Source organism: Triticum urartu, chromosome 1, assembly GCF_003073215.2.
Source record: "Triticum urartu cultivar G1812 chromosome 1, Tu2.1, whole genome shotgun sequence".
In the NCBI taxonomy this organism is placed as follows: Eukaryota; Viridiplantae; Streptophyta; class Magnoliopsida; order Poales; family Poaceae; genus Triticum; species Triticum urartu.
Genome location: NC_053022.1, coordinates 260,699,428 through 260,715,089, shown reverse-complemented (window position 1 = coordinate 260,715,089; position 15,662 = coordinate 260,699,428). Strand labels below are relative to the sequence as shown.

General features: G+C 43.7%; 1 protein-coding gene across 1 annotated transcript; it reads left to right on the top strand.

Annotated features, from left to right (window-relative positions):
* The first annotated feature begins 7,722 nt into the window (after positions 1 to 7,722).
* On the top strand, positions 7,723 to 14,555 carry LOC125506547. Its single transcript, XM_048671342.1, has 5 exons — positions 7,723 to 7,902; positions 8,173 to 8,501; positions 8,900 to 8,995; positions 13,551 to 13,610; positions 14,077 to 14,555. Exons 1-5 carry the CDS (start codon positions 7,803 to 7,805, stop codon positions 14,305 to 14,307), a joined length of 816 nt encoding a protein of 271 aa, XP_048527299.1. The 5' UTR covers positions 7,723 to 7,802; the 3' UTR covers positions 14,308 to 14,555.
* Positions 14,556 to 15,662: the final 1,107 nt, after the last annotated feature.

Genomic DNA, 15,662 nt, shown 5'->3' with positions numbered 1-15,662 from the left:
TTGGCCCTTGTCATCTTTCCCGCTTCACAGGCACCGCATAAGTGATCTTTCTTGAACTTGACGCCCTCGATGCCTATGACATGCTTCTTCTTTGCAAGGGTGTGCAGGTTCCTCATGCCAGCATGCCCTAGCCTCCGATGCCAGAGCCATCATTCTGAAGCTTTTGCTAGAAGACATACGGCAAGTTGTGGTCCTGCTGAGAAATCTACCACGTACAAATCATCTTTCCGATACCCTTCAAACACTAGAGACTTGTCAGATTCCATTAGAACAAGGCAACGATATTTTCCAAACATCACAATCATGTTTAAATCGCAAAGCATTGAGACAGACATTAAGTTGAAGCCAAGGGATTCAACAAGCATGACTTTATCCATGTGTTGATCCTTTGAGATTGCAACTCTACCTAGACCCAATACCTTACTTTTACCTGTGTCAGCAAGTGTGATGTGATTTTTGTCGGATGGACGTAAGGTTGAGTCCATAAGAAGGCTTCTCTTGCCAGTCATGTGATTGGTACACCCACTATCAATAATCCATTCTGAAGCTGCTGGTGTCATACCCTACAGTGCAGTTAGGGGGATAGGCTTCACGAAGAGAGTTGTGAAGCAAAAACATTTGACGAATCAGTGGGTTATGAAAGCTTAAATCGAGATTTGAACTGATAGGGCGAGTAGCAAGCGATTCAGGAACAAAGTACATAATAAGACCATTTGGGCATTTGATCTTGCGCCCTACAAGATGTTTAAGGTCCCCAACAATAGCGTCAGACGATTTTGGTTTTCTGCTGGAGACCTTTCCCTGCAAAAGAGAGTTAAGCTTTCTTAGCCACCCACATCTTCAAGGGTGGCTTTGAAGCAATGAGTCTAAGTGCAGCATCTGAGAACTTTGGCTTTGGAGCCCTAGCAAAAAGTATTGCAGGTGGACAATAGTACTCATAAGAATAAGCAGAATAGTTCTTGGTCTTATGAACATGGTGGTTTGATGAACCACGCTCATATTCATAGGCCTGAGTATGGCTTCCCTGCAAAACATTTGCGTTAGTGCGACTCCGGTGAGTCCTCTGTCTGCATGAAGCCTTTGGACCATATGAAGCCTGTGGTCTGGGGTTTGTCTTCTTCACCTGTGGTGTCATGATGACATTCACAGGAAGATTCTCCAAACACCTTTTCGGCACCCAGATCTTCTTCATAGGCGGTCCATTCCTGCAGTTAGTACCAATATACCTGGCAAACACTTCACCATTCTGATTCTTAAACAGTTTGTAGTTCGCATCAAAGGATTCATCAATAACAACGGGATTAGCACAAGTGAAGCCAGATAGGGTGGATGGATCCACTGAAGGTTCCTTTGCAGCAACCCATGTGGTTTTGGGGTACTGCTCAGGTTTCCAGTAAGAGCCATAGGCATTCATTTTCCTTTCGAATCCAGTACCCTCTTTCCTAGGGTTTCGGTTCAGGATCTGCCTTTTGAGGACATCACATAGTGTCTGATGCCCTTTGAGACTTTTGTACATCCCTGTTTCAAGTAGTGTCTTCAACCTAGCATTCTCATCAGCAATAGCAGTGGTATCCTCAGGAGAGGGGTTAGTTACCACATCAACAGGTGAAGATATTGCAACAGTAGCAGCAGTAGAACATTCAACAACAGAAGTAGCGTTATCACGCTCAATGCATTTAAGACATGATGGTTCAAATCCTTCCTGAGCTGAACTGATCTGTTTGGCGCGAAGTGACTCGTTTTTCTTTTGAAGATCTTCATGAGCCGCTCTCAATTTCTCAAGGTCTTGCTTCCTTTGAAGATAATCATAAGAAAGCCTTTCATGAGTTGTTGAGAGAGTTTCATGACGACTTTCAAGTTCCTCATACTTAACGTGAAGATTTTTTATGTCTTCAATTAAGGACTGCAATCGAGTCATTTCAGCATCTAACAGATCATCGCTTTTGTCTAACAGTTTTTGAATATGTTCCATAGCTTTCTGTTGTTCAGTTGCAATTTTAGCAAGTGTTTTGTAGCTAGGTTTGGAATCACAATCAGATTCATCGTCACTGGATGTTTGATAGTGAGTAGTGCGTGTGTTTACCTTGGCACCGAGTGCTATGAAGCAGTAGGAAGGAGCGGAGTAGTCCTTGTCATTCGCATCGGTGTCGGTGATGAAGTCATTGTCTTCAGTGTTGAAGATGGACTTGGCAACGTATGCTGTAGCCAGACTCGCAACGCCAGAATCGGACTCCTCCTCAAACTCCACCTCCGCCTCCTTAGAAGCAGACTCCTCCTCAGAATCCATTTCCTTGCCAACAAATGCACGTGCCTTGCCAGATGAGTTCTTCTTGTGTGATGAAGACTTTGAGGAAGACTTGGAAGAAGACTTTGAGTATTTCTTCTTCTTCTTGTCGTCAGAATCATACTCTTTGCTCTTCTTCTTCTTGTTGTTCTCATTGTCCCACTGTGGTCACTCAGAGATGTAGTGGCCAGGTTTCTTGCACTTGTGACATGTTCTCTTCTTGTAGTCATGAGCAGAACCTTCATCATTCCTTGAGCTTGATCGTGAAGACTTTCTGAACCCTTTCTTCTTGGTGAATTTTTGGAACTTCTTCACAAGCATAGCGAGCTCCTTTCCAATGTCTTCATGATCATCAGAACTGCTGTCAGATTCTTCGTCAGATGAGGAGACAGCTTTTGCCTTCAAGGCACGAGTTCGCCCATAGTTGGGACCGTAGATGTCTCTTTTCTCAGAAAGTTGAAACTCGTGTGTGTTGAGCCTCTCAAGTATGTCAGACGGATCGAGTGTCTTGAAATCAGGGCGTTCTTGAATCATCAGGGCTAGGGTGTCAAACGAACTGTCAAGTGATCTCAGGAGTGTCTTGACGACTTCATGCTTGGTGATCTCAGTGGCTCCGAGGGCTTGAAGCTCATTTATGATGTCAGTGAGTCGATCAAACGTGAGCTGGACATTCTCATTGTCATTTTTCTTGAAGCGGTTGAAGAGGGTGCGAAGGACACTGATTCTCTGATCTCTCTGGGTGGAGACGCCTTCGTTGACCTTGGAGAGCCAGTCCCAGACTAGCTTGGAAGTCTCCAACGCACTCACACGGCCATACTGTCCTTTGGTCAGATGACCACGAATGATATTCTTGGCAGTAGAGTCCAGTTGAACGAACTTCTTGACATCAGCAGCAGTGACACCTTCTCCAGCCTTGGGAACGCCGTTCTTGACGACATACCATAGGTCGAAATCAATGGCTTCAAGATGCATGCGCATCTTATTCTTCTAGTAGGGATATTCAGTTCCATCGAAGACGGGGCACGCAACGGAGACTTTGATTATCCCTGCAGTCGACATAGCTAAAACTCCAGGTGGTTAAACCGAATCACACAGAACAAGGGAGTACCTTGCTCTGATACCAATTGAAAGTGCTAGTGATCGACTAGAGGGAGGTGAATAGGCGATTTTTATGAAAGTCTTCTAAACAGGGAAGTTTTGAAGACAAACGATAGAAGTAAACCTATTACCACGCAGCGGAAGGTAGACTACACTAGGCAAACCTTAGTCAGGTAATCAACGAAGTGAAAGCACAATGACTAAGAGCAGCTAGGCAGTAGGGATCAGGTAGGAAGATATCGTGAAGCCAATCAGAACAAGCAGTCACTCAGTGAAGACAAAAGATAATGCAATCATGCAATGACTTCACAAGGACCAACAGTAAGTAAAGGGAAGGGCAGGATGAAACCAGTGACTCGTTGAAGACAATGATTTGTTGGACCAGTTCCAGTTGCTGTGACAATTGTACGTCTGGTTAGGGCGGCTAGGTATTTAAATCTGAGGACACACAGTCCCGGACACCCAGTCCTGAACACGCAGCTCAGAACCCTTAGTCCTCACCGTATTCCCCTTGAGCTAAGGTCACGCAGACCTCGCCCAATCACTCTGGTAAGTCTTCCAGGTAGACTCCCAAACCTTCACAGACTTCGTTCACCGGCGATCCACAATGACTCTTGGATGCTCAGAACGCGACGCCTAACCGGCTGAACGATTCACAGTCCTCAAGTGTAATAAGTCTTCAGATCACACAGACAGGACGACTTAAGTGATGCCTAACACTCTTTGGCTCTAGGTGGTTAGGACTTTATCCTCGTAAGGAATTCTCTCTCAAAGGCTTCGAGGTGGGTTGCTCTCAAACGACAACAGCCGTACTTTAACTCTGAGCAGCCAACCGTTTATGGTTGTAGGGGGTGGGCTATTTATAGCCACTAGGCAACCCGACCTGATTTGTCCGAAATGACCCTGGGTCACTAAGGAACTGACACGTGTTCCAACGGTCAGATTTCAAACACACACGACAACTTTACTTGGGCTACAAGCAAAGCTGACTTGTCCAACTCTGGACAAGATTCGCTCTCATAGTCTTCACTCGAAGACATAGGATTTTGGTTAAGCATCACTTCAGTCATTCTGACTGGTTTTCTTGGACCCCACTTAACAGTACGGTGGTTCCTATGACTCAACAAAGAAGAAAAAGAACTACGAAAGATCTAAGTCTTCGCGCTCCATAGTCTTCATGCGATGTATTCTCTTATCATAGTCTTCAATGTGAATGTCTTCACATACCACCTTTGACTTCAATGTCTTCATATATTTTTAGGGGTCATCTCTGGTAGGAAAACCGAATCAATGAGGGACTTCTACCTGTGTTATCCTGCAATTCTCACAAACACATTAGTCCCTCAATTAGGTTTGTCGTCAATACTCCAAAACCAACTAGGGGTGGCACTAGATGCACTTACATAAAGTATCCTTCCAATTTGAAACTCATTACCTTCACTAGGTCAAATACCAATTCAAATCAATCAAATATAACCAAACCAACTTGAGCTTTCTTATTTTATAAAAATTTTGAATGGCTTGGATATAACAGTCCAACGTCAATTAGTAAACTGCACAAAATCACCACATTTAGGACCAGGATTACACGAAACCACCATTTTTTCAGGAAAATTGTTTTCCCCTATTTTCTATAACTGTAGCCCCAAATGACAAATAGAGTGGTCTTGCGCAATTTACTAGAAGTCTTGAGACTTGAAAAGACAAAAACACACAAAAAAACTATAAGGTAAACCTAGCCAAGTGGGTCGTGGGCCTGTGAACACGCATGCTCGGCTCGTCACGGGCCTAGCCCGACACATGCCTAAATTGGTCGTGCCTGGGCTGTGAGGCCAGACCCGCGTGCCAGCACGACGCGACCCGTTTAATATATATATATATATATAACATTAGGCCGAAAAGTACACGGCCCACACGAGCCTAACGTTGCGTTATGTGGTTAAATACTATGGCACTTCATTTTTGTCAGCAAGAGGCATTGGTTAGAGTGGCAGACCGGCTAGTAGTACTAGTTTAAGCCACGCCGGGTCTCAAATTCGATTCCCACAAGTCTTTGATTTTTTGGGATTTTTAAACGGCATGTTACGAAAAAAATACGCTTTTTGCTTACTGGGCCGGCCCAGTAGCACCCGGATGCAGCCCAGGATCTTGGATTTGAGCTGCGAGGTCAACAATCCTTGTTTAGGAATACCCTCAGATCGGGATTAAAAAGTTTGGTGTGTTAATTTCAAGGATTTGGAGTTCAGGATTTAATCTAGCTTCCGTTTTTAGGGGTTATCTAGCTTCCATCTACATGTTTGAGGTTTATTTTAGATTTTTTCCTTTACTTTTTTTGAGAAAGCATGCTGATTTAATTATTCACTTAATGTAACAATTACAGGGATGACAGTAGGATTATGAGGGTGCCCCAACCAGAAATGGCGACCCTAATCAAGCCCAAGGGCATGTCTAGCCAGCTTATGCGACTCTATATTAGATAATCTAGACTCAAGAATATAAATACAAGAATTGAAAATAGTTTGCCAAGACCTAATTTTTTTTATCACTCCTCCATAGTTTCCTCCAGATGACTCCTTGATATGCTTCACCACTGTCGAGCAGGCGGATGCGATTACTAGATCTTGGAGTCCCAAGTCTTCCGCCAAAGATAACGCTTCACGACACGCGATTGCCTCCAAGCTCGCCGGATCGATCAGTCCTTTAATAACAAATGTCGAAGAACCCATATATTCGCCGTTGTGGTTCCTGCATACAGCCGCTGCAGTGCCCCGGCCTCGAAATACCGCTGCATCAACATTTATTTTGAATTTTCCCTTCGGCGGAGGTATCCACCTCTTCACCTGTTGGATCGGCTTTTGGGGTGGTGCTCCTCCTCTCTGGACATCGCCCTTATTTTGAATCTCCCCCAACTCTGAAATGAACTGAGATATGAACAGGTGTGTAGACAACGGGCTTTGATTAATGTCTTCATGAATTAGTTTCCTACATGCAATCCAAATAGCCCACAACGTGACAGAAACTTTGATGAACTTTTCATGCGTCAATCTCTCCAGCATTGCAAAGAACCAATTTTTAGCGTTCTGCTCAGCGTTGTCAATCAGTACATCTAGCAGCTCCTGGTCAACTAGGCACCAAACGCACCGCGCCATTGTGCATTCCAGTAGGCTATGACCCCAAGAATCTGGCATGCCGCACACAACACAAGTGCATGTAGTAGACATATTCCTTCTCATCCGCACATCTTCTGTTGGAATTGATTTTTGAGCCAACCTCCACAAGAACATACGAAGCTTCGCAGGCACAAATACCTACCATAATTTTACCCAAGTTTTCTCCTCTTCCTTTCTGTTCGAACTGCCCGCCCGTTCCTCAAGCCAGTCCTCACGGCGGCGCTTCGTGTCCACTATCATTTTATAGGCTGACCTAACACTAAAAATCCTTGATTTCTCGAACATCCATGACCAATAATCGTCAATGTTTCTCAAACAAATTGGAATCTGAAGGATCTCATTTGCGTCAAAAGAAAGAAATACCTCCCGGATCAATTATGAATTCCACCTAGCGTTTGTAGTATCAATTAGTTGGGAAATTAACTCTGGTGGATTCGTCACTCTTGACAGCAATGGATGCATTCTTTCTGGTCTTGGGATCCAGTTAGTGGTCCAAACGCCGGTTGTAGCCCCATTACCAATCCTTCTTACTAGCCCTTGCTTCATTATGTCTCTTCCTTCCAAAATTGAGCGCCATATCTGGGACGAGTGGCTTCCCAAATTAGCTTCCAAGATAGAGCAGGAAGGAAAATAAACCCCGTTGAGGATACGAGCACTTAGCGACTCCGGGTAACTCAGAATCCTCCAAGACTGGCGTGCCAAAAAAGCTAAGTTAAACAGTTCGAAATCTCTGAACCCAAGACCTCCCATGTAACGTGGCATACATATCTTATCCCAAGACACCCAGTGGGGTTTCCTTTTACCTTGCTTACTTTCCCAAAAGAAAAACCGTATAGCAGCCGAAAGCTTCTCACATAATCCCCGAGGCAGCTTGAAACATGACATCGAAAAAATAGAGATGGCTTGTGCAACTGATTTAATAAATATATCTTTACCGGCTGCAGACAAGTTTTCTCCATCCACCCTCGAATCTTGCTCCATAGCCGGTCAACCAAGTATTTAAAAGTTTCATTCTTGGATATTCCCACATCGGTGGGTAAACCCATCCTTTACTTTTTTTTTTAGACAAAACCCATCCTTTACTAAAGGGGCCGTTCTGGACCAGGTACATTCAGCCTTGGGTCGGGCCGGGCCGGCCCAGGTAGCCAGCTACGGGGTCTGAAACGGAAAAAGCAGCCCCAAACCCCCAAATCCCTGCCTTCGCTTCTCTGGTGACGGGTTGCGGCGCCGGCGACGAGGCACTGAGCGAGATGGCGAGCTCGGCGCTGAGACGATCTCTTCCACGACGCCTGCCCACTTCCGACCCATCATCCGCCGCAGCCTCCTTGTTCCGCCGCTCCTTCCTGTCCGGTAAGCACCCCCAGCCCCTCCCTCCTCTCCCGCGCAGTATCCGACATCCGGACCTAGCTCACCCGTTTTCCATTCCGTCAGAACCAAAATATCGAATCGGATGGCGGCAGGAGAGATCTAGGTGTAAATCAAACATTTTCTCTAGCTTTCGCGTGCTAAACCCCTTCATTTTGCGATGACGACAGCGTGATATTTGGGGAATTGATGTTTAAAGTGCTCTAGCGATGCTGTTTTCTCACACGCCGGTTTGCTGTGGATGTTGCTTCGCAGGAGAGGGCGCGGGGGAGAGTGCGGACGACTTTGAGAAACGTCTGTTTGAGTCAGATGACAAGTCATTCTTCCAGAAGCTCGATGGGGTCGGGAGCTCCTTTGGAAGACACGGCACCGGCTCTGGAATGGGTGCTTTTGGTCGGCCCGAGTTTGGTCAGCGTAGTAGTAATGGTGGGTTCATGGACGGTTTCGATTCCTTGAACGATGGCATGAACGAGAAGTTGGACGACGCGGCCCGCACCTTTCATATGACGGAGGAGGTTGAGGATGATGACTACGATTTCAGGCCGGATGTGAATTACAGGCGTGGCTCGACTTACAATGTCCGGGTAAGAGGGATAACTGTCTGTTACTTTGGTGATTCAAGTACTATTTGAGAGATCACAATTCCTTTGCAGTCTTGAGATTTAGTCTAGCATATACAAGTATTCAGGAAGTGTGGCTAAATGTGTGAGCTAGATTCTGCGGAGTTAGTTTATTACCACACAGCGTAGTAACTCTTTTGTGGATAGATGTTTGTCAAAACAGACTGAAATTGCTCGCCTGATCCAATATTGCCTAAAAACCACGAACCACCAGAAGATATTGTTATAGTATTTGTCAAAAGTGATCTTACATTTTGGGACGGAGGGGGTAACATTTATCATTTAATCATGCAAGCATCCGTCTGTTATCTACTGGAATGATACTCTTCTAACACCAATTTATTCAACTCTACTGCATACAGGATCTTGACCTTACAAGACCTGCAGCCCCAAGGAATCCTCCAAGACCTCAGTTTGAAACGTCTACAAAGGAGGTTTTAAGGAAAGCCGATTTTAGGGTGAGTAAATCTGCTTGGCAACCTATGTAAACTGGCCACACTTTTTGTTTAAAATTAAATGGTACTCCCTCAAGAGGGAGTAGATTTTGCAGTACTTTGGCAGCTTCTAGAGTCTAGAACTATTAGCCGGTATAAAGTTCAGGGATACTATGACTATGGTAATCCCCAAATATCTGGTGACACTACTATAACCTTGTGAGGATTCTGGCATTTTCTATTGACGCTCTCTATCGCCGTATTTGAATGTACTACCTCCGTCTGGGTTTAGTAGGCCCCCTCTCATTTTGGGCTAATGTTTGACTAACAAATTTAACTAATAAAATGTAAACTATATGTCACAAAAATTATACCTTCGGAAAGCTCTTTCAAATAGAAATCCAACAGTGTACCTTTTGTAGCATATATTCTATATTTCATTAGTCTTACTAGCAAATATACCCGTGCGTTGCAACGGGAGAATATCATATAACACTTCTCTAGAAAATAGACACCCACATCAATTATTCGAAACATGATACTGGTTTTGGAGAGTTAATCTAAAGCTTATATGTGGTTCTCAACTTTTTCCTGGCTCCTTTGTCCTTTGCCTGGCTCTGCTGAGTTCTTAGCCTGAAGCTTATTGTCTTTGCTCCATTCAACTCCACTTTTTTAGGATCTTCGGTAGCAAAAAAAAGTTTATGGTACCATCGAGAATTGTCTATTCATAAGAAAATGTACAAGTCAAAATTCAGTCGCTCTTTAAATTTATCTACTCGATACAAAAAATTGTGATGTGTGCAAAAGAATAATATAGATTACAATCTTCCTAAAAAACAGTGAGGTGCAAAGTGGGTAGAAGAATTATTTTCTAACAAATTGTATAGTCGTGTGTGTAGTGTACATCTCTGTACAGAAGAAGGTTCATACTTACAAGTCCATATATTCAAGAGAGAAGTGCATATTACACCCCTCAACTCTAGCCCTAGTCTAATATACAACCTCCAACTCCAAAACCGTCTAATCTGCAACCTCCAACTTTTAAAACCGGCCAAAATTCAACCCTCCTCTCCCCTTGACCGGGTCTGACCCGTTGACTGATGAACAGTAAATTTAAAAAAAATGGAAAATTCAGAAAAATAAAAATAAAAAATTTGTAAATTCAAAAAATAGTTGGGAACAAAATTTTAAAAATAATTTCGACTTTTCCACCGTGCGAACAGTAATTCAAAAAAAGTTTGAACTTTTGGAACGAAAATTTTCCCTCGGTCACTGTTCACGCAGTGAAAAAATGATTTTCCTGATTTTTTTTTACTTTTTTGAATACTGTTCACGCTGTTTACAGTAATTCAAAAAACAAATCCTGACGAATTTTGTTTCCAATTTATTACCTCCGGGTACATGTAAAAAACTGAATTTTTAATACTGTTCACTGGTGAAAAGTCGAATTTATTTTTAAAAATTTTTGTTCCCAATTTTTTTTGAAATACTGTTCATCCAGAGGCAAAAAATGCTTTCTAAAATTTTATTTTTCTGAATTTTCATTTTTTTCCGAACTTACTGTTTATCAGTCAATGGGTCAAACCCGGTCAAGGGGAGGGGAGGGTTAAATTTTGGCCGGTTTTAAGAGTTGGAGGTTGCAGATTAGACGGTTTTGGAGTTGGGGGTTGTATATTAGACTAGGGCTAGAGTTGAGGGGTGTAATATGCACTTCTCTCTATATTCAATTCTGCCTTTTTTTGTATGTGGGACCATTTCAGCTCCAAACTTGGTTCCACGATTACGGAAAATGGTTTTGACATGTACCTGATGGCGTTCAAGAAAAGGCATAGTGCATCGTTTCAGAGCTTTGTTGAATATATGGCCTGCTTGGTACGCTTCCAAGAAAAAAAATCTGCAAAGCACAATGGGAACATGCTGTATATATTATGCCACGGAGGGCCATAGATTTTTGATTTCTCCGAGCACGGTCCATCCTTAGTCCAGCATTACAATACCTAGTTGACTCTAGCTGTTCCTAGAACTATCATGACTAATAATCATAACTTGTTTCATCTTGAAATATATTTTCATACTCTACAAACCTTTCTCAGTATAGGTACAACACAACTCTATATTCAGTCAAGGTTTCTGCTCCTTTCCTATGAACTATAATATTTAATTTATTTCGATCACAGTAACATGAATATTAGCAGATGGCTTAAGTTGGAACTGTTGCCATCAGAGTGCAAGTGTGCCAGCTAGGTATAGTGAAATAATCACCCAGCGCCATGAACAATCGCACATAAATCCAAAGGATGTTTTGGTGCTAGCACGCATGGCATCTAGCCGCTTCCAGTCGGTGTACAACTGTACAGCAAGAACAATTGATTAAAAGAGCAACAACAAGCAACAAATCCTCACTGAGCGCCCCTCCTACACTTCGCCATTCCTCTCCTCCTCACCACCCAGCGCCGCTCCGCCTCGATCTTCCTCCTCCTGCTGCCTCACCATCAAGCGCCGCTCCTCCTCCTCTTCTCCATCCACCTCATCACCCAGCCATTTCCCGGCTGCCAAAGGTGGCGCTGGAAGTTCTGGCAGCGTCGGTGTGTGTTACTGCTGCGGCTGGGGCGGCGGCGGCCTGCTTGTCGGCTCAGGGGGCGGGGCGGAGTCCCGGTGCCGTGGTGGTGGAGCCCCTCCCGGTGGGTGGCTGGTGGCTGGGAGCGACGGCGGGCTGCACGGCCGGCGTGCAGTGGCTGCTCGGTTGCTTGCCAGATCTAGCGGCCAGCCAGCATGCTCGGGGGCCGCCACACACACACACTGCACGCACACACAGCCAGCACAGGACGACAAGCTCTTCGCCCCGCCAGCAACACCACCACGACTTCTAGCCGGCCGTCCCAAGCAACGGCTTCGACTCCTGTAGCCATGGCGTCGGCCGGCTATCTCTCTTCGCCCTGCCACCTCCCCATCTAGCCGGCCGTCCTGAGCGACGGTTGCGCCTCCTGTAGCCGCGGCGTCGGCAGTCGCCCGGCCAGCACCTTCCCAAACATCTGGCCGGCCGTCCCGAGCGCCGGCTTCGCGACCTCCGTCGCTGCCTCGTCTCTTGCCGGTGAGCATCGCCTCCCCCACTGGCCTCCTTGCTGCAGCTATTCGCCCTGCCACAACCTTGAGCACCTGTGCCCTCCACAGAGGGCCTCTGTCGCTGCCTCGACTCTTGCCGATGAGCACTGCACATCTTCATTCTCTGGCCCTGCCACGGCGCCACCAGCTAGCTCTCCTCCGCGCCGCCGCGTTTGACCACCAATCTCGTCTCAGACCACCTCACCGTCCCAGCTTTGCTTGTGCTTCTTATCGGCCTCTCCACCGTTCGATCGTGTTTTTAATTGAGGTTGGTTGATGCTGCAGATAACCTGAAACGTATATGAATTGGTGAGAGTTGATTCATTGAAGCAAGGAGGGATTATTCGATGTATTATTATAGCTCAATTGGCTGCCTAGCCTACGTCAGACACAATTTTAAGCATCAATGCAGGCCCAACCAGAGGCCCAACCGAGAGAAGCAGCCCCGTATAGGAAAATCGAATGCAGCTTCGAAGAAACAAATAGTCCCACCTTGAAAAGTAAAAAAATTATCAGAGAATCAACGTAGGGAGAATTTTTTTTCAAAAAATCGACATATGGAGAACTATGAAATCTTCCGTCCTTTATTATTAGCTAAAGATGAATGGTCAAAGTTTGGCTCAAAATACTAGGGGGCCTAATAAACCCGGACGGAGGTAGTAGCAATTATTAACAAGTTTAGTATCATTAAACTGATGTGTTGCTTATTACTTTGGTTGATTCGAGTTATTGCCTCACATTCTTCTATCTTTGTAACTCGATGTTTTAGATGCCAATACTGGAACACAGCAAGTATCAAAGCCAGATTAGGATGTTGTGTGGGCATAAAACATACTCCCTCCATTCCACAATGTAGTGCGCACACGCTTTTCGAGATTTAAGTTTGACCATAAATTAGACCAATAATACAGTTTGAAACGGCAAGATTGTGTAATTGAACTCAGGGTGTGGGGGGTTACAGGGAAAGAGGCACATGAAAAAATTGTACACTCCGTTGCAAAACATAGGAGTATATTTTGATTTGTTAAGATAAGGTTTTAACCAACAATTAATCCGTCAATATGTGGTTTATCTGTTTATGTGATACAAAGTTACAATATAAGTAAGTACGTTTGAATCAAACTGATGACATGTCATTAGATTTGAATTCAGACCTTGTCTTGACCAATAAAAATACTGCCTACATTTTGACAGAGGGAGTAAAGAGTAATGGTGTAAGTTGGTAAGATGTAAATGGGGTAATGTTTTGGTTGGAAGTCTGCCACTTTGCTTAAATAGTTTATGACTAAACTGCTTATCTTTTGGTGGTTTGTAACCAATTTTTGTAAATAACTACCTACAGATAGCCGCCTTCATGCATGGATACGTAGTTTTCGAGAGACCAACTTTGATCTGCTTCATACATTTCCATATCTTGAGCTATTAGAATTGTGTTAAACAAGTTGCAGTTTCTGACCACAGTAATTATTCCTTGCAGAATGTTAGATTCCTCTCCAACTTTCTTACAGAAGCTGGCATTATCATCAAGAGGAATCAGGTAATAGGGTACTTTCTCGGCTTTTATGTAAGATAAGGAAATATTGGGTGGAGAGGTTCGTGCCTTCCTGATATATAATACAAATTCAGATCGTGCTTTCTCAGATTGTTGCCAATAATGCATATTCTCTTCTTCATAGATGAATGACACCTTTCATATAAAGTGGTGTCAGATTTCAAGTAGCAACTGCCCTTTAATGTATTATGTTTTAAATGTTACTCTTATGGAGCCATCAGTTTATTTTGAATGATGCCCTTCACTGATGGTACTGCTGTTGAGGTGTTCATTGTTCATGCTCGTCGAGCACAAATGTTTTCATGCTTAATCTATATTATAATTAATTAAGGTGTGACATGTAAGTATCATCTCTGTCAGTTTTCAGGGTCAGCCTCACAAACGTGTTCATGCTCTTCACTGATGTATTTCCTTGCCCATTGTCGTTCTAACTTATTGATCTGCTCTCCAGACCAAGATAAGCGCGAAAGCTCAGCGCAAGGTTGCGAGGGAGATTAAGACAGCGCGTGCGCTGGGACTGATGCCTTTCACGACGATGGGCAAGAAGCCGTTCATGTTTGGCAGAAGTGCAGAGGAGGATGCTTCAGAGGAGGAGTATGGGTACGACTTCGTCGAGAAGGATGCTGGGCCTGAAGATGCCGTTGCCGATGCCGATGCCGTGCCCAATGTGGAGGCCGCGTAAACAGTGTGGGCGTTGTCGCCTCTACAAGCTCGCCCAATTTGCAAACTGCAGATGTCTAAAAATGCAGCGGCCGACGACTTAAGGATATTGTGACGAACTGTTACTTTGTTCTTTGTTCTGAAGGAGATATGCCTTGTGCTCAGTTATCCTCATTTTCAGGTTCGCCTTTGAAAGAGAATGTGCGGAACACATAATAAGCATATGCTCGTTTTGCTTATGGTTTCAGAAGGAGATATGCCTTTTGCCCACTTTGCCTTGTGATGTCGACCTGCGGGAAAAAGGAGCGTGCACCAGCAACGCGCATATTTATTTCCATTTCGTTTTCGGTTTGGTGACATGTCGGTGTGGTGTTGGTTGCACCTCTCAAGTGTCAATCATCATAATTGGGTGTCGGGGTAGAGCTTTTGCAGCATATTCGTGTGCACTCTACGAATATGTGGTGGAACTAAACGGGCAAACAGTTTCAGGGAATAATGATACCTACTCCCTTTTTATCGGTGCATTAGTCATATAATGAAAACCATATAATTCTAAAACACTTAGGTCTCTTTTGGTTCATAGTATAGGATTATCATATAAATAGAAAATTTGTAGGAAATGAAATGACATGTATTTCAAATCCTATGAGTAGGAATAGGAAACAAGATGTCATTTGGTTCACATCAAAGGAAATTTTTCATTGAGTCTAGGCTCATTTTTATTTTTCTATGAAATATGGAGGATAGAAACAAGGACAACGCTAACACCCACACGTGTGGTGGGAGCGAAATTCGCCCACACACCCTATAGCACACAAACTGCGTCACGTCACCGCATGCATGCATGTGGAAATCTTTTTGGATTTTCAGTTTTTAAAATGTTTTATTTCTTAAAGAAAATTCGATTGAAGATCCATTTTCACCATTAAATCTCTCGCGATGAGATCTTTGAAACTAGATCTCATATCAATATATTTCGACGAATTTTTTTCGGTTAAAACTTGCCATGTCTATTGCACATGAATTGACATGGTGTTTACACTGAAGTTGCCATTATATATTTCAACTATTTTTTCTTCTACATTTAAAAGTAATTTTTGATATTTATAAAACAAGAAATTAAGAAACTAGACTTGCCATGAACCATAAACTGATATTGCCATGATAGCACTTCAAATTGTCATGGTTCATACAAAAAATATTTTTCATGATCAAAGTACTGCAGTTGCCATCATCAAAATATTAAATTGCCATGCTCTACAAACTAAAATTGCCACATGGCAACTTTAGTTTAAGCACTATGGCAACTACAGTGTAAACATCATGGCAATTTTTGGGAAAAAAAAATATTTCGTCGAAACATATCAACATGGGTCT

Coding starts and splice junctions, on each gene's coding strand:
- LOC125506547 (XM_048671342.1), top strand. CDS start 7,803: ATGGCGAGCTCGGCGCTGAGACGATCTCTTCCACGACGCCTGCCCACT. Junction 8,502..8,899: donor GCTCGACTTACAATGTCCGG/GTAAGAGGGATA, acceptor TACTGCATACAG/GATCTTGACCTTACAAGACC. Junction 13,611..14,076: donor TTATCATCAAGAGGAATCAG/GTAATAGGGTAC, acceptor TCTGCTCTCCAG/ACCAAGATAAGCGCGAAAGC.